Source organism: Anopheles coustani, chromosome 2, assembly GCF_943734705.1.
Source record: "Anopheles coustani chromosome 2, idAnoCousDA_361_x.2, whole genome shotgun sequence".
Lineage (NCBI taxonomy): Eukaryota > Metazoa > Arthropoda > Insecta > Diptera > Culicidae > Anopheles > Anopheles coustani.
Window position 1 is genome coordinate 17,786,135 of NC_071289.1, and position 24,057 is coordinate 17,810,191.

General features: G+C 48.0%; 1 protein-coding gene across 1 annotated transcript in view; it reads right to left on the minus strand.

Annotated features, from left to right (window-relative positions):
- Positions 1-24,057, minus strand: part of LOC131262167 (serine-rich adhesin for platelets-like) — a 71,219-nt gene that overhangs the window by 1,195 nt on the left and 45,967 nt on the right. Inside the window, exons 3-6 of the mRNA XM_058264105.1 lie at positions 16,396-16,965; positions 2,200-2,807; positions 737-2,046; positions 52-411 (exon numbers count right to left, since the gene is read on the minus strand). Coding sequence (XP_058120088.1) covers positions 52-411; positions 737-2,046; positions 2,200-2,807; positions 16,396-16,888 — 2,771 coding nt within the window. The 5' untranslated portion in view covers positions 16,889-16,965. The remainder of the gene's footprint in view (positions 1-51; positions 412-736; positions 2,047-2,199; positions 2,808-16,395; positions 16,966-24,057) is intronic.

Sequence of the window (24,057 nt, forward strand, 5' to 3'; positions counted from 1 at the left end):
TGAGTCAGTATGAAAAGCAGGCTAAAGAAAAGGTTCCCCTTTACAACTCACTTGATAGCAATCGACGCGTAGTTAGTGTCCTGCTCGGATCCGGTCTCGCTACCACTGTGGTCCCTCCGCTCGTCCTCGAGGTACGAATCGAGGGACACCTTCCGGCTGTTCCGGAACAACTTTCTGCTGGCGGACGACGGTGGCCGCGACGTTGGTGGCTGCGTACCTTCTTGCTCTTGCTCGTGATCGGTGCCATTTGCCCTGCTGCGACAAATGACAAGATCGATGCTGGTGCGGCCTCCGGTGCGCCCCCGGGACCCACAGCTATTCAGCAGGTCCTGAACCTGTCGCATCGAGAGCCCGCGCAGCCGTTTCCCGAGGATGTTGACAATTTCATCGTTCGGCTGTATCGAACCATCCCTGGGAGAGATAATGAAAGAGGCGTGATTAGAAAAGTGCGAACCGGTTTGTACGACCGGAAAGAAGGTTGGGTATCGATCGAAAAACACGTCCGTCTATTGTCAACTAGATCGGTCGTGCGGGAGGGAGGTCGTTAAAACTGAAAGGCCACATCAAGCCACAGGAGCCTAAGAACACACCAAACGACGTGATAAAATGGCTTGCGCTTCCAAAAGCAAATCAGCGTTTCCACGGCGACGGCGACGACCGAAAACCGGTTTCCCTTGATCGACATTCCGTCACCAGTCAAAAGTCAGTCGAGGCGCCAGCGAGGTGGCTTGCTTACCTGTAAACAAGTCCTCCGGGCAATACGTGGGCCACCTTGTAGCGGTTGCTGACTTCCCCGTCGGACGTGGCGATCGGTGTCACAATAATACCGAGCCCGCCGGCATCTTCCGCCGCGCACCCGTCGGGTTCTGGTCCGTCGTCTAACCGGATAGTGACCAGCTTAAACTCGGTGCTATCGACAAAACCGTTCACCACCTTCGACGGAATGCTCGGGATCGATCCGTCGTGAAACACGTCGTCCGTTTCGAGGATGGACGAGGCTCCCGACTCGTTCACGAGGATACCGGAATCGCCATCCTCCGCGTCGGTGTGTCCACCGGCCGGGCCGATCGTTCCCCCTGTGCCGCCCGTAACCAGCACCAGCTCCACATCGACATCGTCAACCAGTGCGTTAGTGTGCTTCTCCGGTTTGAGTTCGGGTCGCTGCGGAGATGGTTGCTGCTCTTCAATGTCCTCGTAATCCTTCGGCATGACATTCGCCTGAAAGTCGGCCAACCCGGGCAGTGCACCGTAGCTTACGCTTCTCCGGCTCGCCTCGGACAGCTTCGAGGAGGACTTTTTCAACGATTTCGTCGCCGAGAGGTAGGCCGCCATCGACGAGTGGTTGGTCTTCTGAGCCGCCGCACCGCCCGAGTTCGTTGAGTAGATGCGCGAGAACAGCTTCTGCGTTCGATCGGACATGGCCCGAATTTTGTTCGTGAAGTTGTCCTTCTTCTTTGGGGTCTTGAAGCCAGCGGAGGCGGCGACTACCGACGAGGCGGCCGCACTCTCCTCCTGCTTCAGCGCCTCCAGCCGCAACCGGAAGGCAGTTTCGATCGGCCCGAGGGTGGTGCGCATCTGCGCAAACCCGTACGTTTCGTCGTGATCGCCCGGATCCATCGGGACCGTCCGCGTCGACATTGCCGCCGGATGGTGTTCGTTCTTTGGTAGTTCGACGTTCGGAACCTCGTCACTCGTCCGGTCAATCGCAATCTGCACGACTGCGCTCGAGGACGATAAGCGTCGACGGGGGGCGACGGTCGGTCCCTTTCCTTTCCCTCCACTCGCCGCCGATGTTGCTCTGCTCGTGTCGACGGTGATAGGGCTTTGGTTGTGGTTGTGGTTGTGGTGGTTGTGCTGCTGCGGGTGCGTCAAGCTGTCCGTCGTCGTCGTAGTTGAAGCGATCGCTGCTTCCTCCTTTGTTGACGTGTGCTTCGGTGAACCTAATCGTTGCAACTGCAGCGTCGCCACCGCCTGCTGTCGACTAGCGATCGTGTGCGCTGTTTTCGTACCGTCGCTATCAGCTTCGACCGAAAAAACCGCACCACACTTCCAGCCGGCAGTCGATGACTCGTCCTCCGCTTCGCCGTCCACGTCGACTTGTGGTTCGCCTGAAGCAAGTTGCGTCACATGTCCCACGACGCCATCATCGTCGTCGTCGTCGTTGTTCGTGGGATGTCGATTGTCGGAATCTGAAGCGACCGAGCTGAGAAAGATTAGATCGTCGACGGACTTGTAGAGCGGATGTCGCGCCTTCTGTGCCCGGTGCAGGGTCGCACAGCTTCCGAGAGCGGTCCGCCTCGGTAGACACGTGCCCTCCTCCTCCCCGTCCCCGGCGTTCGACTGCTGCTCGAGACTGATCGGCTGGTAGCAGGACAACCGCGTACTGCCGAGCGGGTTCTTCTTTTCCCGGTACGGTATCGATCGGTGACCGAGCGATGGACTCGACCGACTCTCGATCGTGTCGACAATGTTCCCGATCGAGCGGCTCAACTGTTTGTACAATGACGTGCTGTTGTTGTTGTTGTTACTGCTGTAACTTCCATCCGCCGGCCCCTCATCTGCCCCGCCGGTGGAGTCTTTCTTATCGCCGGCCGTCCGCTGTTGGAGTATTCTGCGCGTGACGGGCGTGGCACCGGCCCCGACCTGGCCACCGTTTGCGGCCGCTGCGATCGCCTGCTGCTTGTGCTTGATGCGGATCGGCGAAACGTAGCGACCTTTCGGCCGCTCGATAACCCGGCCCTCCTCGATGCTGTAGCAGTTGATGCCGGACGATCCGGTGCGCTTCGCCCAGTTGACGGGTGAGAGATCTGTTGTCGAACAACAACAACCAGCCGGCGATAAAGAAAGAATGAAAGAAAGGAATGAGAAATAGTCGCGAATATGTCAGCTAATAAATCATCAAGTAAATTATATTTATGTACTGTATCTCCGTCGCCTTGTTTTCCCTCTTGCGAACTCCTCCGGATGTCCCAGGAAGTGCGGTATTTTGTGTTTGCCAAAATAAACAAGGAAGAAAAGGAACTGGGACTGGGACAAGGGGTTCGGCCAAAATGTGACAACCTTATTGAGAGATGAATTTCACCATCATCATGACAAACATGAACAATAAATTATCACTTTTCTTGCAGTGATCTCTCGCTAAACAAACTCGTCCACTTTCTAGCGTGGTTGTTGGGTTCGCTTCTCCAGGGAGGCAAAATAGAACACACAAACACACTCCAGGCACCAAGACGTCTCCTTCCTTGGCTCTCTTACGGCCCCCGTTCCGGAATCCGGATACGGATTCGAAGTAAGACGTTTATAGCATCGACAAAAGAAGGGGAAAAAACGGTAAGGCAGGCGCCTTAATTGACACAAAAAAAAGGAAACATTTTCCAGCTAACCACCGACATATGCAGATGGGTTTGGTTGTTCAACCGTTCGACGGGTTTGTGCCCATTTTTAAGTCACTTTTTGCTTCTTTACTTGCGTTATTTTGCTTACAATTTTTTGTCCCAACTCCTTTTTTTATATATTTAAAACTGCAGTTTTCTTTTTCTTGAGTACTTCATTTACCCACAACGGTCTTTGCATGTCCGACATAACACTTCCCGGGCTGGAAAAGGTGAAAATAGTTCAAGCAGCCCAGTTCTGAACCAGCAAACGCCAGGCACACCAAGGCAAATACACACAAACACACAAGCTCACACACGCCTTTTTGCAAAAGAACTGACTGATGGAACGAATGCAAGACGTCGACTCCCGCTGTGAGGGGTTCCACCAGTTTCAACCGCGAACCGCGATCGGTCCGTTACCGTTTCTAGCGAAAAACGAAAACAAGAAGGAAGGTTTCCAGTGTCGCGAAGAAAACATGCAGTTGCCGCCGGTTGTCGGGCGGAGCATTCCCGGGCCAGACGGAAGGTTCCGAAAAATGCACTCACGGTATTCCCGGCGGGGTTGCAACAGGCCAATGTGGAGCGTGTGATCTTTGCGTGGAACGAATTCGTCAACAAATTCTGACAAATGCAGAACAAGTCGTTCGAGTTCCTGGAGGGACCAGTCGGACAGAATTCGGTGGGGCCTATTTTCCACACACAACTCCGCGGTTGAAGGACACAGAGGAAAAAAAGAACACACACACTGAAACACATGGAAAAACCCGGACTATTTCGTCGATCGATGCTGTGTTGGAATCTTCTCCTTTGACTGACTTAAAGATATGCACCTCAAGATATTGCGCCTAAGATAGCCACAAACGTCCACAGGGACACAGGTCGGTTGCCCACTCCGCCGCCTTGGGTTCGCGCCAGCTGTCCCCTTTCCGTCACCACGTGTTCCGCTATCCCACCCCTCCGCGACCAAAGTCGCGATCGCAGCGAAAAATGCACTCGCGCTACTAAACGCCACACGTCGCGCAAACAGACTGCGGTGATCGCCAGCCGACTCCATATGAGTCGCGACGTCCGCTCCACGCGAGTGTGGACCAGTTGGGCGTGAAGGGAAGGACACCAGCGAACGCAAGTGTGCGAGCGAGCGAGCGAGAGAAAGTCATCGCGAACGATCGCGACACACCATCACCATCATCATCATCATCATCATCGCCACCACACCACGAGTAGCGACCTACGGTGCGTTACCAGTGCTGATAGGACAAAACGATGGCGTGTACTGAAATTTAAAGTACGAAGAAGTTGAACACAGAATGACGGCTCCCGCTCCGGGAGGTGACGGTTTTAGGGGCCGATCAGCTGCGGATGTGCCACCGGATCGCGGATGACGTAAACCTCCGGGCAGGGTGCTTATAGCATCGGGGCTTCCTTCTAGAGGATGGGAAAGTGCGCACTGTCAATATGTCGAATGTGATCATATTTTTAATTTCTTTTTTCCTGTGGGATGGGTAACAATCAGCCTCATCATTATTCCAAAACCAAAAGGTAAGAAGTAAAAACGTGCCTCCATCACACCTGAAGACTAAACTCCCAAAGGTAGTCACTATTCTGATAGCAACGAGATGCAAAGAGAGAGATACCTCAGAGGCGGGACTGGTGGGGCATAGTGACAACAATAAATTAACATAAGTATGCATAGCTTGATCAATTAACAGCTGGCTGGCCTTTTTTCTACAGCACGGCTCTGTCTCACTCACCAACACTGGCGAGTCCCCCGGATAGCGACTGCTTTGGGTTGAGGCAAAACACACCAAATAAAAAACCAAAGAGTTTGCCTCAGCTAAAAATGTTTTGCGTTGGTAAGCAATTTCCATGTGACGCACATGTGACACACCAATGTTCGGCAGACAGCGAGGCACGCTGGTCTATATGGTGCATGCACTGAGCAGCACCATTTGGCCGATCGATCGACGGTGATCATCGCCAAGTGCTGTTTGGTTTTTGTGGAGTGGCTTTTGGAAAGTCATTTGCGTATCGACGATTTGAAAAGCGCAGGATAAACACGGGATGGTAACGGCAAATACCCGGTGTCTCTGGTGCGAAAGCGGGAAGCTTGAGATATCAATTTGCAAAAAGCCAGTACAGTGACGCATCACAATGGAATAAATCAATACTGAACTCATACTTCAAAGGGGCTCATGAAAAATTCATAGTAGTGACCACGTTTTAGAAACAAGTACTTATTAGCATTTAAATACTTTGGTTAGACATGATATCTTAAGGAAGTACTCTGAAGTTATCACATCTTAACCGCGTGTATGACTTACTTACATCTGGTATTTAATTTTGGGGAACCCCAGTATATTTTAATACTTCCCGCCTCATCAAATCGGAGTAGAAAGAACTGTTTCCAGATGCCATCTGTTTTGTAAAAAACCATTCCTCCCGAGAACACGTGTGCTGATAAGCCCGGTAGTCCACTTTGGACGAGGCAAGAAGCGGGTCAAGGGCCTATTCTAGGGTTTAAAACCCCCGAAACCGAGAAAAAAGCTCCAAGAACGTGCGTCCATCCGGATGGAGGAGGTCATAAGAGGTTCATTGGTTCATTGAAAAGATAACACTTTAATTATGTTGGACATATTGAAATAGTCAAAAAAGACAAATAGAAACTATTGAGCTACTTCTTTTCTTTTGCGCTCGAGCGACTGATACCGACTGTTTGTGTTTGTGTTTTTTCCGGCGACCCCAAATTGACTCTTGTCCACAAGCAACGTTTGGTAACGCAACGTTTGGTTTGGCGGGTCTTCGAAGGCTTTGAGTGTCGACACTGTTTTCACCGAATCAAACCGAGCCTGACCGTTCAAAAGTGCGGTGGCCGGCGGTCAGCAAGGCGCAACGACAATCACTTTCTTTCCATCCATCCGAATCGGGGGGAGAGGATCAGTGAAAGTGAAATATGATTACCCCTCCCCTCCCGGCAACCCGGACAACACGACCCGACACCCACCCGGATCGAATAAACATCAACCGACGCACGAAGACGCACGAAGACGTGGAGGTGGAATTGTGTCTCCGGAATCTTGGGCGCAAATTGCATTATAAAACTCACAAATGACGGCGACACTGAGTCACGCAAGATTTGCGACCGTTTGCGAAATGGTGCGGGCATGTTGTAAAGTTGCAAGGTCGCAGCGAATTACGAATCGCGACTGGAGAGGAAAAATAAAACATGGCTAATTAATTAACATTAATTTAACGATGTCAATTCAGTCGGGGCGGTCATCTAAATCAATAGAGACACAAAAAAGCTGCCACACAAATAAATAAATAAATGAATAAATGGGGACAGATTGATAAACAGGAAAGAAACGGTCGTCGGAACCCGAAAACCTTCATCGCGAGACCGGAGCTTCGGCGGCTGCGGTAAAAAAGCACGATTAACTAATCATATAAATCCGCAATTACGCCTACCGCGGCTTCAGTTGGATACCTTCTGTTTTCGCGCTCATTGTTTTCCAACTCCCTCCACTGGAGAGAGAGAAAAAGCGAAAAGGTGGTCACTGATTTGTAGGGGGTGAAAGGAAATCAAACATCGACGAGGGTTGTCGAACGAAACCGCAAGTTCCATCCACCGAAAAGGCAGAAAGTTGCAGACCTCTGCCCGGCGCGGCAAGAGGGTTGACCTTAAGGCCACCGGGACCGGTTAGCTCGTGCTGACCCGTTGCGAAATCGAGATGAGATAAGAAAAGGTAGGCTTAAGGGAAGCGGGAGAAACCATGGCCATGGTGGACGCCCACCCACCCAGAGATCGATCGAGTTCGATGTTGAATCTCACCTGTGTGTGGAAGTCTTACAGGGAGAGTGGAAGCAAGTTCGATGAAGGTCGAGTCCTAGCTCAACACGACCACCAGTGACGTGTTCCAAAACTCTACATGGGAGCTCCCTTGGGAAGTCACGAGACTTTTCGGATGGGGCTGTACCCACAATTGACCTTAATTGAGTGTCTGTGGTCCAGTGAGAGAAATGGAATATCAGCTTCTCAACCTTTCTTTTCTATGTTTACTTTCCATGTTTACTTTCATCCTTGCCCGCGGGGATGCGTTTCATACCAAATATAAAAGTGAAAGTAAACGAGAAGCCTTCGTTTTGCAGCCATTAATCCTATTTTGAGTTTATCAACAAACTCCTTGACTATAAAACAACAAACCTGGTTTAAACCGGACGAACTATTCGATCAAATTTGCAACCAACATCAGCGGAAAGAGAAGTAAATGGCGAAAAGTCCTTAGGAAGCAGAACGCGAAAGATCAAACAAGCCCCAAAGCCATGGGAAAAGCCCATATTTTCCCATTAGAGGATGGGTTCTCCGCTCGGCTTGGACGATTGGGAAGACGAAGACGAAAACAAAACCTACAACAAAACCGGTAATAATCGAACCCTTTTGCCGAAAAGGGCAGCATAAACACAAGCCGCATCGTGCCGACCCTCTGATTACCGGCGATGTGATAATGCGAATCGTGACGCAAGAAGGATATACATACGAAAAAAAGCACCCAACCCTGCGACCTACACCGAAGAAATTGGCCCACAGGGCATACGATCTCGTAATGTTGCTCCCCCTTCGATGATGCTGCCCTCTCGCAACATAAAAACCCGTTTTCGCATCATCTGCATCAGAGCTTCGTCCTGTTCCCCTTTTCGGCGTCGGAGGGGTTTTTTTTTCGTGTATGTTTCACTTTTTCTTCTCCTCCAACGAGTGATTTCATCTTATGCCGACTTTTTTATTGCCTCGCTCCAGGTTCCATCTCTCTTTCGTATCTCTTTTAGAGGTCAATTATGTTACGTAAGACGAATCGGTTATTTCGTTGACTCATGGAACGGTATATGTTTGCAGGGTCGGTGGGAGGGTTTTGCTCGTAAAATTCGGGGAATCTACAGGCGACTCAACCCCGGCGCGGTGAAACCAGATTAGCAGATTGATTAGCCAGTTGTGTGCGCGCCGCTGATCCGAGCCGCCAGATCGTACCCAATTTGTGGCGGACGCGTGACAAATGGATTACATATCGCCCGTTCTAAGCGGGCGGATGGCGGATCTACTTAGGGAGAGTGTTAATAACTGGTAGCTCCAGCGGGAAGTTTTCCGACACACCGATCCGACTTCGTGTACACACACCTTTTCCTAGGTTCCCCGTGCGGTCAGTGACATTCACCCGGAGCGACATCAACGACGAGGCGTTATGATTAATGGGACGCGATCGCACATTAGCGGGATTCTAAACCATCGAACATCATCTTTCGTGCGTTAACTTCGCCGACTTTATTTTGGTTACTGGCCGGCTTGGAAGAGGAGTAATTAATTGCCGTAAGGGAAACCGCTGCCGATTTTGACACTCGACCAGTACGAGTGATCACCGGCAGGCGACACCTGGGAGACTTTCAGGCAGCGGAGGTCTTCTCTGGTCGGCAGGTGTGGCATCTCGGACCTCGGTCTTTTTTAGGACAGGATGAGAAACGATACTGGTTTCCCCCTGCTAAAGCCAAAGGGCTATCAAGCTCAGGTTTCTTACATCAACCAACACGAAGCGGCTTCCTAAGGAGCGTGCGGTATAATTTATTGCTCCGTTTGTCCCACAATCCAGTGTTAATGTGAGGCGCGGTCTGCGGATGATTCGTGGTTAAAGGTGGTCGTTTTCTTTTCAAAATATGGCCACTTCCAAATCTAGTGTGAACACAGGTTTCAGTTGAAAAATGGCTACATACATTTTCCGCCGATTTCCATCGAACACGTAGAAGATATGTTAATGATGAACTATTCTTGAAATTCTGGCTCTTTAAAGTTATCCACATTACCCTTGATTTTATCTTTCCAAATATCTGTTTCTCAAGAATTGTAATGATTATTCTTGGGAAAATGGTAATTGAATCCAAGAGTATCCAACCTCACAAAGTTCAGGAACACTGGCATACACCAAGGCGCCAAGTAGACTTACTAGACGCCACATGGCCGACATTAAAACCAGATGGATGCGCACGCTAGCAATGTTTCTATATCTTATCGCCTATCTAGGAACGATCTTTAGCGATCACCGATCGTCGCGTGATCGTTAAGGAAAAATTGCTCCAATTAGAGAAATTATCACCAGATATTCTGTGTCTTCCTGCAGTTTGCCCGCGTCAGGTGCAGCCAGAACTTGTCCAATCTCAGCCTCGACACCGAAGGCGACCGAGGTTGAGGATTTGTAATTGATATTTAGCGGATGAGCGTCGCATGTGTTCCGTCGTAATTGCAACCGGTTGCGACTTTGTGAACGCCGTTGTCGAAGAATGTCGAATGTCGCCCAGCTCCAGGCCAGCCTCGTACCGCGGTAAACCGATCCCGACTAGCCGAAGAGCGGGCAGTGGGGACGCCTGTTCAATCTGTCTTGTCGTGGGCCATCAAAACATTTACCACGAAACGGCGTGGAATGGGATGGCATGCAACGCAGCAGCAGAAGGAGGACAAATAAACGCATCCTCCTAACTGCTTGCGGCGACCTCATGGTGGAGAATGCATGATCCGTTCCTGGCTACCTATATGAAATAGCAACATAAATGGGGAGCTTCGCTGGGATGGCGGTAGGAATTTCGCAAGAACTTGTGGCGACGGCAATCTCTTCCGGCCCTGCAGAACGCAGAAGAGGACCGAGACGACGACGACGACGACGACGACGACGATGAGCACGTGAGTTATTAGCATCTGTCAGTGAGAAAAACGCAAACGAATTACGACAGGAAATGGGTCGTTTTATTTTTATTCCACCGCTGCCATACGCTGAATTGTAAAGTGTCGTCTTCCAGCCCGGTTTGTCTTGTGCGTATGTGTGCGAGCAAGTTGCTACATACAGTGGAGTATATTTATACAACTCATTCCTGGCGTTCGGGAGGAAATAAGGTCCTCCATACGGAGCGTGAGAATAGTCGGGCGCCTTAGAAATCGCACCATGCTGTACGTAACTAAATTACAAATCGAGACGACGATCAACGATGTGAATTTAAAATGTCTATCATAATTTTCATTCCGTCAATCACAGCCCTTCCGAAAAAGAGGAGTTTTGTTCGATCATTGTTAGAAATCAATTCAAATTTTCAGGACAATCGGTGGATGAACAGGGAATGATTTGATCGACACAACTTCAAACTTCAAACTTCAAACGATGCAGTCTGGAAGCAGCGAAGGCATATTTTTCCACCCGGAGGTCACTCCTCTAGAGGCTTTTCAAAATAGCAATGGATCCAACACATCATTATATTCGCCCATACTCAACTCCAGCCCACGGATGCACAACGAATCACGAACTTCATCAGTAATTTGGCGCGTTGGGTTCGAACAAAATTTTGCATTCCTCACATGACCCGACCGATCAAACCGATACGGTACAGTGAGCGCCATTGTAACGATGGCCACCATTCGCCCCTCCTCTCCACCATTGATGGGATGCATCCTCCGCTTACCAAATCATCATCCGCGCCGCTAATGATTATGATTACCCTGTTTCTGCGTGCAGCGGTAGAGTTTGCAGGTTTGGGAATTATGGGCCATCAATTGCGACGGCTCAGGAGATCTGGACACTCTCCGAAAAAAAAAACGATGAATGGGGCATGGGAATGATTGAAGCGAGCGTGATTTGGAACTCCAGTGGGGCATCGGAGCTGTCAGTGTGATGGCCTTTTAAATTCGCGAAATAAATCAACAGAAAACGGCGCGTGCACCTTGCGAGCTTGTTCTTAACGAAGCAAAGCAGAAGGACTTTTGCTTCATTAGATCCCCAACGCGATGATCCTCTGACCTATGACGACCGTTTGTTATGCGTTTTTTTATGTTGTAACGCAAAGCGAAACCGATTAATGTACGAGGTAATTACCTTGCACGGACGTCTTAATTGGTGCCTTGCAATTATTCACACCTTTCTTTCAAGATCGCGATCGGTTTGACTTGACCTAGGGTCCAATTTGAACCTGCGCCGTGCTGTTTGGCGAAATCAGCGCTAATCATGTTGTAATAGTTGCTAACCGATAATTGAGGTAGGAGATAATAGGGGTAGAAGAGATTGGGGCAAGATGAACCGGTATAAACTTTAGGAAAGACGTTGCAGTTTTCCAAACTTTGTGTACTTGGTATGATCCTAACTAAATCAACTCAAGGTTGATCACATGCTGCATCCTCATAAACGATTAATTTTCAACGTCCTGTATTGAAACATACGATGGAAAAAGTTTTGCAATGAAACGAATTGGCATTTGTTGTTAAAAAGAAATGTAACAAAACTTGTAGAAGGAGAAATGTAACAAAAGTAGTCTCTATAAATAGTTAAGAGGAAAAGGGTGTTCTCAAAAAAATTGTAAAAAAAATTGAGAGATTCGATGTCGTTTTGTTATCTTTTGGAAGTCTCTGATCTTGTATCTGTAAGAGAATTTTCTGTTACAATTTGGGATATTTTCAGTTGATTATAAAAAATTAATGTGTTTCACTTGAGTGAAAAAGTTCATATTACCTCACTTTACCCTATTTTTTGAGCTGCAGCTTTTCCTATAGGCCAGTATCTAATTCCTCCGATTGCTAAATTGAAGGGATTTAATTAAAATAACTCCTTGATTAAATTGCCAGGCGCGTTTAGTTCAGGCCGTTCTTTAACCTCTTGAACCTTTCCTAGCGGAGGAATTCATGCCGAACGACATCAATCGCCGCCTGGAGAGGTCTACGATTTCCTCCAACAATCGACTTGATCACTCGTTGCCAACCATACGCGTAATGGCTCCAACTCCCTGACCTGATTCGGCCATAAGATGAAGTTTATATTTCCTTCCACTACCGGACCGGAAAGCAGTGGTGGAGTTTCCGCGGAGGAGAAATGCCTTCCAACAGGAACTGATCATCTGTTTCCTGCCCTACGCCCACACACACACGCCGCGCCGCATTTCAACCGGACCTAACCGGTGTTGTTAGGTCAGCCCTCAGCGACTACGACTACGGATTTTGCTACGCTTTTGATGGCTTTTGCGCCCCCTTTGGAATGGTCTCGTGGTTTCAGAAAGAAAACCTAGCGGGTCGCGGGAAACGATACAAAGCAAAGGCAACCCGATACGGGGTGGTTTTCCAGCGACTTTTGTGGTCAAAAGGTACTGCACGAGCCGCAATGTACCGGAAGGTAGCTTTTGAGGTTACGTGTACGTGCCTGTTTCAATTACCATTCGGGTTGTCCCTTCCCCCGCTCGCTTTCTCCGCCTCGGACGTGTGTTCTCTGTTGGGTGGTACTGCTTCGGAAACAACATCCAACATTAGCCACAGTTCGGGGGGGCTGCGCAAATCCGGGAATTTGATCCAATTTTCCGCCAAACGAAAAAACTGCCCCGGCGCATTTCACCCTTTCACTGCGCGTGGGAGGATCGGGAGGAGGGGGTGAGGAAGCGGCGAAAAAGCATGAAAACGGGCATCTCTGATCTTACAGGTCACCACTACCACCAGCACTACCCGCAACCGATCGATTTCACGAGCACTTTACCGGGATTGAGATCGCACGATCGGCGGAGCCGTCTTCGGGAACAGATGCTGCACCCTATTTCTTCCGCAATGGGGTTCCGCACTTATCAGAGGGTGGAGTTTAGTTTTCGGGGAGAGCGCATTACCGGGCTTGGTTGGAAAATTCCTTTTTTTACCAAAGGAAAATTGAACCGGGTGGGTTGAGGTTCAGTGGGTCAATGGTTGGTCAGCAAAGGCAAGCACCCGCCCAGGATGAGTTAAGTCGAGTAAATTGAATTAATAAGGTTAAGCTATTTAATTTCTGTTGAGGGCGAAAAAAATCCCACCTCTCTGCGAGAGGAATCCGTAATGTGTAACGCCCTCCAGATAGCGCCGCCGCTGGAACGACCATTTCTTTAAATGGATTTTCTCTCCCAGCGTTTCTCAACACTTTTCCCACTCCCGATGGGTGAAAAATCTACGAAGGTTTGGAAAGAATTTTATAACCTAACGCCAATGTGGAGCGGGGCACTTAAAACGGATCGAATCGGGATCAAGTTTATCGCCGGTTTCGTTTAGCCCTTGGACACAAATCCATTAGATTTCCCGTCCCTTCGGAGATAGCCTTTTCAGCTGGCCATTACATCATCCATAAGCTAAATAAAACGCCTCCGGCTTGGAGACGGTTATTTAATAAAAGGAAAACTGATGGAAACAAAACAAAATACTAACGAAACGAAGTTGGTAATATTGCTTTATTTTTCCTTTCCATAAATCACTATTTAGAAGCGGTGGAATATTTAAAAAACGATGATCGGAAAACGCATAAATCACCCGACCGTGCGATATCGGAAATCGAACTTCAAAGTGGAACTGCGACAGGTGCCACGGGCGCAAGTGGGTCTTAGCACCACCACCACTACCAAGTCCCCTTTCCTGACGCTTGACGCCCGCTAATCCGTTTCCGCGTTTTAATTAAATGCCGAGCAAAGTGTAACGGACGGGCGGGCAAAAGAAAAACTTAAAACAGACCAAATGTGTTTAAGCTGGAAACAGCCGAATCGGTCTCAAGTGGTCATCTTGAGTTAAACATGTGGTCGTTTGCTTTCCGCGCGCCAGTTTAAGCTGCCTGCCTGCCGTTCCTTAACAGGCTCGAGATAAATTATGCAAACACCAATAACGGAGAACATGTTGTTGTGTTGCGTGATCGAGTATCGGGATCGCTGAAGGATTAAGCTCGGAATCGTTGGGAGAAAGTGTTTTCGATACTTCAAGATACATAAAAATTAGTCTTATGAAACAAATTTTAGTAACAATGGAATTTGAATAATTTTGATTACATTAATAGGGCATTTCCCACGGATGTAGAAGTTACCAGATGACTCATTAACCGACATAAGCGCAAGGGATCATATGCTCCCCGAATGTGGCACACGATGGAGACAACAAAAAAACACAAACTCCGGCGGATTTGGGGACATCGTTTGCCTTCAAGAAACATCGCAAACATGACACCGATGCTCCACTGAACCAACCAAACATGTCGTCTGCGCACGGAAGCAAACAATAACACCCATAATAAATAGGCCGGTTGGTTGTTCCTTGTTGTCCATGCCGGGTGACCACCCCGCCATTCACCCACTCACCTTCCGTCGTGGACCCAATGTCTTGGTTTGGTTTTATTTTTAACTTGCGTTTGTTTTAGTTTTAGTCCGACCTCAAACCGGGGCGGCGTAAAATATGCGCACTACGTGATCGCGAGGAGGCCAATCTTACATGGCAATGACAATGACCGGCACTTCTGCGCCGCAGAGTTGGCGCATTTTGTATGTGCGGCAAGTGCAGGCCGGCTGAAGAAGTCGGGTGCATTCACATCAACGTGTGATTTATGTGTTCGCCTCAGTCGGTCGGAGATCCCTTTACGAAATCGACAAAGTACGAAGTTCCTGTTCCACTTTTTTTGTGAAGCAGCCGCTGATGACTTCAGGGTGAAACCGCGCGGTACGATGATGAGCCGGTCATCATTTTTGGCCCACCTTAACGTTTGAAACGACTTCGTGGTTTGGGAAATGCCATGACATGAAGCTATCAATTTCAGCTTCCTTAAAAATGATTTAGTCTGCAACGAATATCGATGAACATCTTCTCACGACGGAAGCAAGCTTCACAACGAATTCAGGTAAGAACAGCTGCCCGGTTTGTTCCATCATAAATCATGCGATTTTACGAGAATTTTATTCGACACAAACAGTCCATTTGGCAGCGCACCTTCACGATGGGTGTGGGTGAAGGCGTCGATAGGAGGGGAATCTTCATCTTGAAGATCGTTTGTGGAGCGTCTTCCACGATCAGAATGCCACCCACAGGATCGATCCGGGCGTGCAAAATGGATTCCTCGTGCGGGGGCTCAAGTTCTGGAGAGAGGTTGACAGAAATTAACATAGCTTCACATCGTTTCCAATTAAGCGAACAAGTTCATCCATTCGCCGATGGGCGGTTGGAGGGGGAAGATTGTTGCTGACACGTGGAACATGTGTATTGAAGATTAGCAATTAAATTTATCATCCTATCGCTCGCTTAGAATGAGCCTGTCGACGCGAACGCTCCTTCCGCCTGTGGGAGATCATTAGAACGCCATCTCACGGGCGTCAAGTGATGCAAACTCCCCCGGAGTTGTTTGACTTCGAATCCACAGGGGTTGCGTTGCGTGCGCCTAACAACGACAACATCCAGAGCACGCCCGATGGCGCTGGCCTATTTATAGGAGACTGGACCGACGGACCAACAGGACGAGAACAATTTCGAACGACCGATTGTCGACCATTCCGCCACACGCTCCGGCGGATTACGTTCATCCTCAATCACGTGTCCCGCTGGGCAGTGTGTATGTGTGTTTTGTTTTCTGTTAATCTGTTTGTCCGCCGTCAGCAGCTGTTCTCGTTTTGCGAACTTCTTGCGGAGAGTTCCGATTCCCTTCCGAACGCAACCTCGGGGCGCTCTAAGGCTTAATTTCCGATTCGACGCATTACACGCTGCGGGAGCAATGTTGTTTGCTTGGCGAGGATCTTCGTCTGCAAGACAACTTCCTCCTGTGACCAGGCCGAGAAGAGAATTTGCATTGAGTCTTTCCCCCTCTCGCGTCGCTGAATTGCATTGCGTGCGAACATCCTGCGTTCATTAGGCTCGGACGCACGCTTTCTTGAGCTTGGAATCCCCGATCGTTAAGCTGTCAGCAAAGCGTGTGGAAACCGTGGAAGTGGAGAGGTTTTTTTGGAGCATATGCAAAATCGGTCGTTTCCTGCACTTCGTATGGTTTGGGGTTCTCGACCGTCTTGTGCTTCCGCCGAGAAGTTCTTCCAACATCCGGCTATCACCAAAAAATTGGGGTGTTTTCGGAAATCGCCGATCAGAGACATTGTTCGTGGCATAAGGATTTAATTAAAATGTACATCGCAACGATGCGAGATCATCGGGAATCTTGGCAATGGCACGCAGGGAACGATTTGAGGCGGATACAACACAAACACTCACCAATTCGGGACTTCCGTGGCGTGGTGGCCGTTCCGGACTGTAAGAACTTTTGCGGACTTGTACTGCTGCTTCCGCTGTGACTATCACTGGTGTAGGAAAACGGTGAGGAGGTACTGCCGGTGGTGGAGGTGCTGCTGCTGCTAGAGTTGGACGAACTCGTCGTCGTCGTCGAAGGAGATGATCCGGAGCTGGAAGATCCGCTCCCAGAGCCGGACGAGGAGTTCGACGAGCTCGACGGGGAGTTCGTCAGCCCGACGGAGGCCGATAGGCCTACCGTCCCGAACCTTCCGCTGACACTGCCCGGACCATCACCCGCACTGCGTCGACGCAGTGTCCCCATGCAATCGGGACCGTCTAGCTGCTGATGCAGCCGCATCGTCGTCGTCGCCATCGTGGCCGGTTCATTACCGAACACATTCCCCGACTCGGAATGTCGCAGCGGTGACAAACTGAGCAGTTTCGGCGACTCGGTCGATCGTTTAAACCATCTCATTTTTGCTGGCCAATTATCTCGGGCTCGGGTCCCGGGTAAGTGTTTGTCGTTAGCGCACCGCCGAGGGTCGGTAAACTCTGCAAAGTAGAGGGGAGAAGATGAGAAAATTAGTATGAGGAAGGGTGTAAGAAAAGGCAATCGCAAAAGTAAGAATCCACCGGCGATTAGGAAGATGCTCGAGCGGATAGACCTCAGAAGAGTCTCGCTGGAGTGTATTTAATTGAATTCATCTTTATAGACACAATAAAAAGTGTATCTTTAAGCGATCGTTACGACGGACCATCGGGCGTTTGCGTCACAGGGCACGTTCCAAACCCCAACGTCTACTTCTGAGCGCTGTGCCGATGTCACCGGTAGCCTGAACATCTTCACCAGGGCCGGCTCTCGTGGAGGTGCACATTAAAACCCATTCGAAGGTACAAATGATTACCGCCCGCTAATCAATACACGCTGCCGCCGTCGGCGTCGCGCGCTCCGCAGTTTAATTGCGGCCGTTAAGCCCAACTTCTTCGGATGTTTCTTCGGCCGAACGAACAGCAACAACAACAACATGCAACCTGTTCCCTTCAATAGAGTGGAAATTTACTGTCCCCTGGGTGGTGGGGAAACTTTGTACCGAAGGTACGTGCCCTCAAGATGGTGCAATGGTCTTTTCCACGTCCCACACACAGTGGTTAGGCGAGCGGTCGTTTGGTTTGACATTTCATGACACTAAATTGCATCTGAATTTTTTTTTTTCTCATAGGAAAGTACGATGGTGTGATGAGAAATATTAAGAATATTATACATTTTAATGCAGGAATTTAAAAAAAAAAGTCTTTCGGAATATACCAATGAAATAAGATAGATAAACAATGACTAAACCGAGGAATCAATTTCGAGAAGTGTCACGACTATATGAATGAATGGCAGTTGAGATTTTACCTAATTATAATGCTTAGTTTACATGAAACGCAAAGCAACCATTGCAAACCATAAAATTCTGTCGATCAGTCAACTGTCAAAATGTCCAAAAATGTGTTTTTCGGTCGGTGATTGAAAAATCATTTTAAAAATATGTTTGTTGAGAAGATTTTGGTAAGCATATTACTTCTCTGTTGTTTGTTTACAGTTAAAGACGAAAGACACTGAATACGACTGCATTTGTATCGGCTCAAGAATATAAGCGTCTGACACGAAATGCAAAAAAAAAAAGACAGCAAGACTGATATTTTGCGCGTGTATGTGCAATACTTTGTGCTTCACGCAAACCTGCCATAAAATTTTGTAATTTTGACCTAACAACCCCTCCGGCTGAACTACTGTGCGATGTGACGCAGAAGAAATTTGCTGGAATTAGCAAACGACAGCAAAAAACACAACGCCTTTTATTATACGATACAACATGTTTACATTAACCGTTTGTATGTGTTAGGAATGAAAAAAAGGGAAACACATAAAACACCTACCAAGAAACAGGTCCATTCCGAGGTGAGCTTAAGGGAATAGTAAAACGTCTTCCAAGAGACGTTCGTCGCATCGCATAAACATAACTGGATATCGCCATGCGGCACCGATCGGTCACCGCGCCCACGGGTGCAAAACGGGTGCAATTAGCCCTAGAGCAAACGAGCCTAGGGGGAAGATGGATAGGGGGACACTAGGTAGGTACTACAGTTGCAAACAATTAGCCAACCCCGGGATCGGGAGAGCTGCCGAAGCGGCTCATCAGTGTCAGGATGCGATCAAGTTCCAGACCGATGGGCCGCGCTAGGGTTGTGATTTATTTCATTTTAACTGCCATCCTCCGACCGAGCTGGCCAGAACACTGGATGGAATGGAGATGGATGGATAGCGTTCACAAATGGCGGGGTACTGGTGCCGCAAGAATGCGCAATCTGTTGCGGGGGTAATTAGATGTAAGTGTCTTGGGATTGTGTCGCCGGGCGAATAAACGGGGTTGCAATGCGATTGACCATTCGAAATGTTGCAAACATTTATTGCAAAACATTATCTGAAGAATGGCCATAACTATGATCGTGCTTTGATATTGCGAAAGAAGATTAGTTTTAATCGGTTAACAGTCCAGAGAAACTCCCTGGAATGGCTCTTCTTTGTTTAACAAGTCTTACAATGTATCATTACCTGCACCAGAGTGAATGTTTTTGTCTGATCATAAAAATAATCCTCAAACTAAGGACTCTACTTTGTTAATCCCATCACATAATCTGATCGTACCGGAACATTGATCTTTCCTCTAGAACAGGGGTCGGCACACGTTTTCCGGAAGAGCTAGAAACAGCGCACCAAGAATCTAAATGTTTTAAAAGTGGCAATAAATAATTGTCCAACTTTAAAACAAATATCACTTTTTTAAATCGTGGTAAAATATGAGATAAGATATTCATGTTTCAAAGTTTTACTTTTAACTAAAATTTAATTTGGATACTCATTTTCATTGAATGTTGTACTTCTAAATCAGTCCGTTCCAGAAAAGTTTGTGTATTGTAAATTATATGTTGTTTCGAAAAGGCAACTAATTGCAAAGTAAACATGTTATTTTTCCACTAGATTTCAGACAAAATTCACGAAACCGTGGATGTTCAATGTTCAATAATAAAATTCGACTGAAAAAGTCTAAGAAAAGAATACTAGCAAGCATTGAACATCTCGTTCAATAGTTTCAACGTATCTTTAAAGCAGAAATAAGTGTAACATCTTGGACAAATCGAACATGAATTTATACCATGTAACTTCCACCAAACTTTCTGTTAGGCCGAACTTTGCCGACCCCTGCATTAAGTATACCAGTAGAGAGGGCCCTTTCCAAAGCAGGTTCACTGCACTTACCGGCCGCACCGGAGAGGAACGGAACAGATTTATTGCGCTGACGTGTCCGCGAATGTCCTTTCGCCAACGCCCACACCACAAAAAAGAGTACAAATACAAACTACAGCATCAGCAAATCGCGAGGAAGGATTATCTCCGCACGGGATCTTAAAGGGAATTTTAATGCCGCGAGAGAAAAAAAAAAGCGAGGCAGATAGATCCCAAGAGGGACATAAAGGGTGGGTCATGCGAAAACAGCGTCCCCATAAAGTGATGTTGTTTATTAATCAACCCATAAATAATCGCGCGGCAAATATCGGCAACAATCGACGGCTGGCCGGACATTCCGGCCGGCTTAAAAGGTTTCTCGGCGCGAACTTGACCTCCCTATCTCGGATGCTTTGTCCCCGTTGGTCCTTTCGGGTGGGTGAAAGAAGGTATTCTGTGCTTTGTTTGCCGAACGAGAAAGGGACGTAGTTCTGTTCGCAAACGAAAGCCGCGAAGCTTGAGGTTGATCGACCGTCATCGGGTCAGGTGGCGAAGGCGGAGGACGCTCATCAGCCGATGTTAAACATGCGCGAAAAACAAGTTCGAACACGATGTTTCCTGCTCGTCATTAAAAATTTATACACCAAAACATTTCCAAATAGCCCCGGTTCGCCTCTTTCGCTGTCTCTCTCTCCCTCTCTCTCTTCGGCCGGTGAAACTATTTCCGGAAATGAATCGGATTACCGGGCGAAAAAGAATGTGCGCTTTTCGGAGTGTCTTCAGCGTGTTCCTACGCAAGATGGTTCTCGGTTCTGTGGCCCAACAGCTTCTCGAGATAAGGCGCCACAGCGGAGGAATTGCGAGCGGGAAATGTTTTACGAGCAATAAACCAGCGACTCGAAACGACGCTCGCATCCACCTGATTCCGGTGAACCGGTAGGGGCCATTTTGCGCATCAACATCGACTTAGCGAAAACGCGTTGGAGGAGTCAAGATGCATCCGATCGGATATCGGCGATGCAGCGTCACGAGCTGGACACACCGGAGATGGATGATGGGTCGTTTCGAAAATAATCCTCTTTACGGCTTATAAGAGGATGCAACATCATCGACACTCGACTCGACTCGGCGTCTTTTTAGCGAAAGCTGTTTTGCGCTGATGGAAATTTGCTTTAAACTTTAGCTCACCGATTAGCCGCGCATTAAGCGTATTAGGATGGCGTGAAGTTTAGCACATTCTAATAAAATCCTGTAAAGCCATAAATCTGTACACCTTTTTGTCTGGCAATAAATTATTGCTTACGCCAAACTGCGCTCTAATGGCGAATTGAAATCAATTCGTTTTAATCATTTAACTCCATTAATTTATTATCAATTATTTATGTACGCAGTAAGTGCATTTCTTTCGCTTGTAAATTGATCAAAAGACATCGAAATCATTGTGAACTCTCGAGTGAAAAAAAAACGATCCCATCCCATCGAATGTCTGCTTTCATTTTCCGAACCGGGAGGGAAAAAAGGCAACATTCGGTTACATCTTTCACTTCACGCACAACACCGGCAAACCCGATGGCCATTTAACGGTCGAGACAATCGACACCAAACACCAAGCGACTGGGAGGTTGGAATTTTCTTTTCAACCCCGACGCTTTCTCTGCGCCAGTAGGCAGTCCAACCTTTCGGCCACCTCTGCCGGTCAATGTTTTTCCCTCGCTCTCGATGTCCCATAGTAAACATCACGTGCCATCGTCGTCGTTGGATTGTGTTTATTTCGGCACATTCCAAACCCGACCCACTGATTTGAGAGTGAAATGATCGCATTGCAGCTTATCGAACGGAGGTGAGTGATTGTGCCGAGGCAGGATGTTTATTGTTAACGTGTATTGCATGTTGAAGGGAAACATATAAACAAAAAAATACCTAACTATTTGCGGATGATTACGGAGCGCAGAAGGAAATTCACGTTGTTTTTCTCGATGCATCTCGGAGGCGAAAAACGGCAAAAACGGATAACATTTGTTAAACACGGTTTCAAAAGACAATTTAACGCACGAGCATTTGCGGAGGTATGCTGCACGAAAGAAACAACGCTTGACACGTTACATAACTCCGCAGTTCGTTGTGGTTTTCCGTTCCCCAACCCGGTACAATGTGGCGTACATGTTTCGAAACCACCGATCATTCCTTGCGGACATCGACAGTCAAAGGACAATGCTGATGGCTTGTGCTGCAACATTTTAACGGGAGGTTTTCTACTTTCTCGGGACAGTTTGTTGCAGTTGGGTTGAATGTTGTACCCGAGAGACGGGAAAAACAAAGCCATTCCTCAACCAAAAACCTCGCCGTTTGACACGTGGGAGCCCTTGAGGGTCTACCGCTTCCGTTCCGACAAATTCCCTACCCGATAAGCTCGAAAAAGTGACTGACTTTCACCCCCAAAAGGAAAGCATTACCCAGGTTTTAGACCGACCCTTCAAGTGACGTTTGAAAGACCCGCAGATACATGCGGTAAACTTCTGTGCCCGGAATGTGTGAGTGGGAAAGCGTTTCTAAGTCCGAACCGGTTCGAGTCATAGACTCGTAGGCGGCTACATAACGCCCCTTTCAAAGTCGACCCACCAGCAATGGCACATATTACATGCCGGACGGTGTCCTATATCTGATCCTGGTTTGAGGAGGTGTTGGGTTTTCGATGCTGGAGCTGCAGCATGAAAAGTTATCACAATGTACTTCCACAGAAGTTGTGCAACACACTTTACCGACCGTCGGTTCAGTGAACCTCGGCTATGGGGGGAGGGGGGAGCGAAAAGATTTCGGAAAAATCCGCCTCCCGGACACCAGATGGCCCTCGGATTTGAGACCAGATGGCTTGGACCCCAGCTGGGAACAACGCGGTTGTACATTCCAAGGATTGGCGCAATTGAGGCGAACCTCGACCGTCACGCAGAAGGTGGTACCTAAGGCCGTTGCGCCGGAGTTTGAAGCTGAGATCAATCTGCAAAACCCGGCATGGACCAAAGGCGCAGGCAGACTTTCATCTGCGTCCCGGAGCGCGTTGGCATTGGCGTGCTGGACACCTCTGCAAACGCCACGAATGCCAAACCTACCGGTAATGAACATCGCGATATTACGATCGAGAGGTTCGTGCTGCGGTTTAACCACGAAAGCTACACATTTATTAGCCGATTCATTCGATTCGATAAAGTGTTCTGGAGAAAGAAGAAACAGTAGCCAAATTGTCCGATTAAAGGGTTAATTACGATGGAGTTAATTGAATTTCGATCGGTTTTCCAAAACGGCTGCTGCTCGGTCTCCAGCTCCATTAAAAATCCCGCATTGGGTCATCCACTTTTTCGGTAGCATTTTGGGGAATGTGAGAGACTTTGATGGTTAAAAACGGCGACGGAGAATCTAAATGCGCACAACTTCTTCAATCCTCAGCCATAATAGGCCGGTCATTATACTTTCCATCGGCTTCTTATCTGCGCTTCGTATGTTGTTGAACCTGTCAGCTGAAGTTGCTAATCGGACTGCAATGGGCAGACGGTCGCAGATGGCCACGCTTGGCCGGCGGAATGGTATGCTGAAACAATACAATAAACTATACGAAAACATGGCCGCCTCTGCCATGTTTTTTTTTCTTTTCTTTGTAGGCGCCAATCGAAATGGAATAAAGGGAAAGATTGGCTCCAATGTGATAATTGGTAAGTAAACGTTTGGCAGCCGGCAATCCCGATTAAGTAACTACGTTGGCTGGAAGGATGGAAGATAGAGATGTGACGCAGGTTTGCCGAATAATAAAGTAGCCATTTTTATATGATTTTAAATATTTTATCAGCCATTTGTTTCAAGTATTATGTCAAATATAAACGAACTGTTCATTTCTCAATTAGACCTGACTGTTAGGACAAACATCATGTAACTCTTACCGAGTTCTTATAAAATAAGAACTCTTACATTCCCAAACGGATGATCAAAAACATCAATTCAAGCATTCCATCAAACCCGTTTTGGCGATTACTTTACCATTTCGACACGATCGAACACGATCCTCTCCGGCGGGAAGCATCAAATTCCGCCATCTAAGACAATGTTTCATCAAGCTGAGGTGTTCATAAACTGATGCCCAAAAGAGCATCAAAAAGAGGAAAGAAACACAACATACTGAGCATGAGAGAGAAAAATAACGCCGTCCACCAAACACATTCCACGCGGGCGCCAATAATTGTTTTCGCTAAATTAGTGCCTGCAAGACTTCATGGCCTCCGAGGACTGCTGGCCATTCACCCGAGAGGGAACCGAGGGGGAACCCTTTGTCCGGCTCGTGCTCGTTATGTTGATGCCGTGGTGTCAAGTGATGCATCCTCGAAACA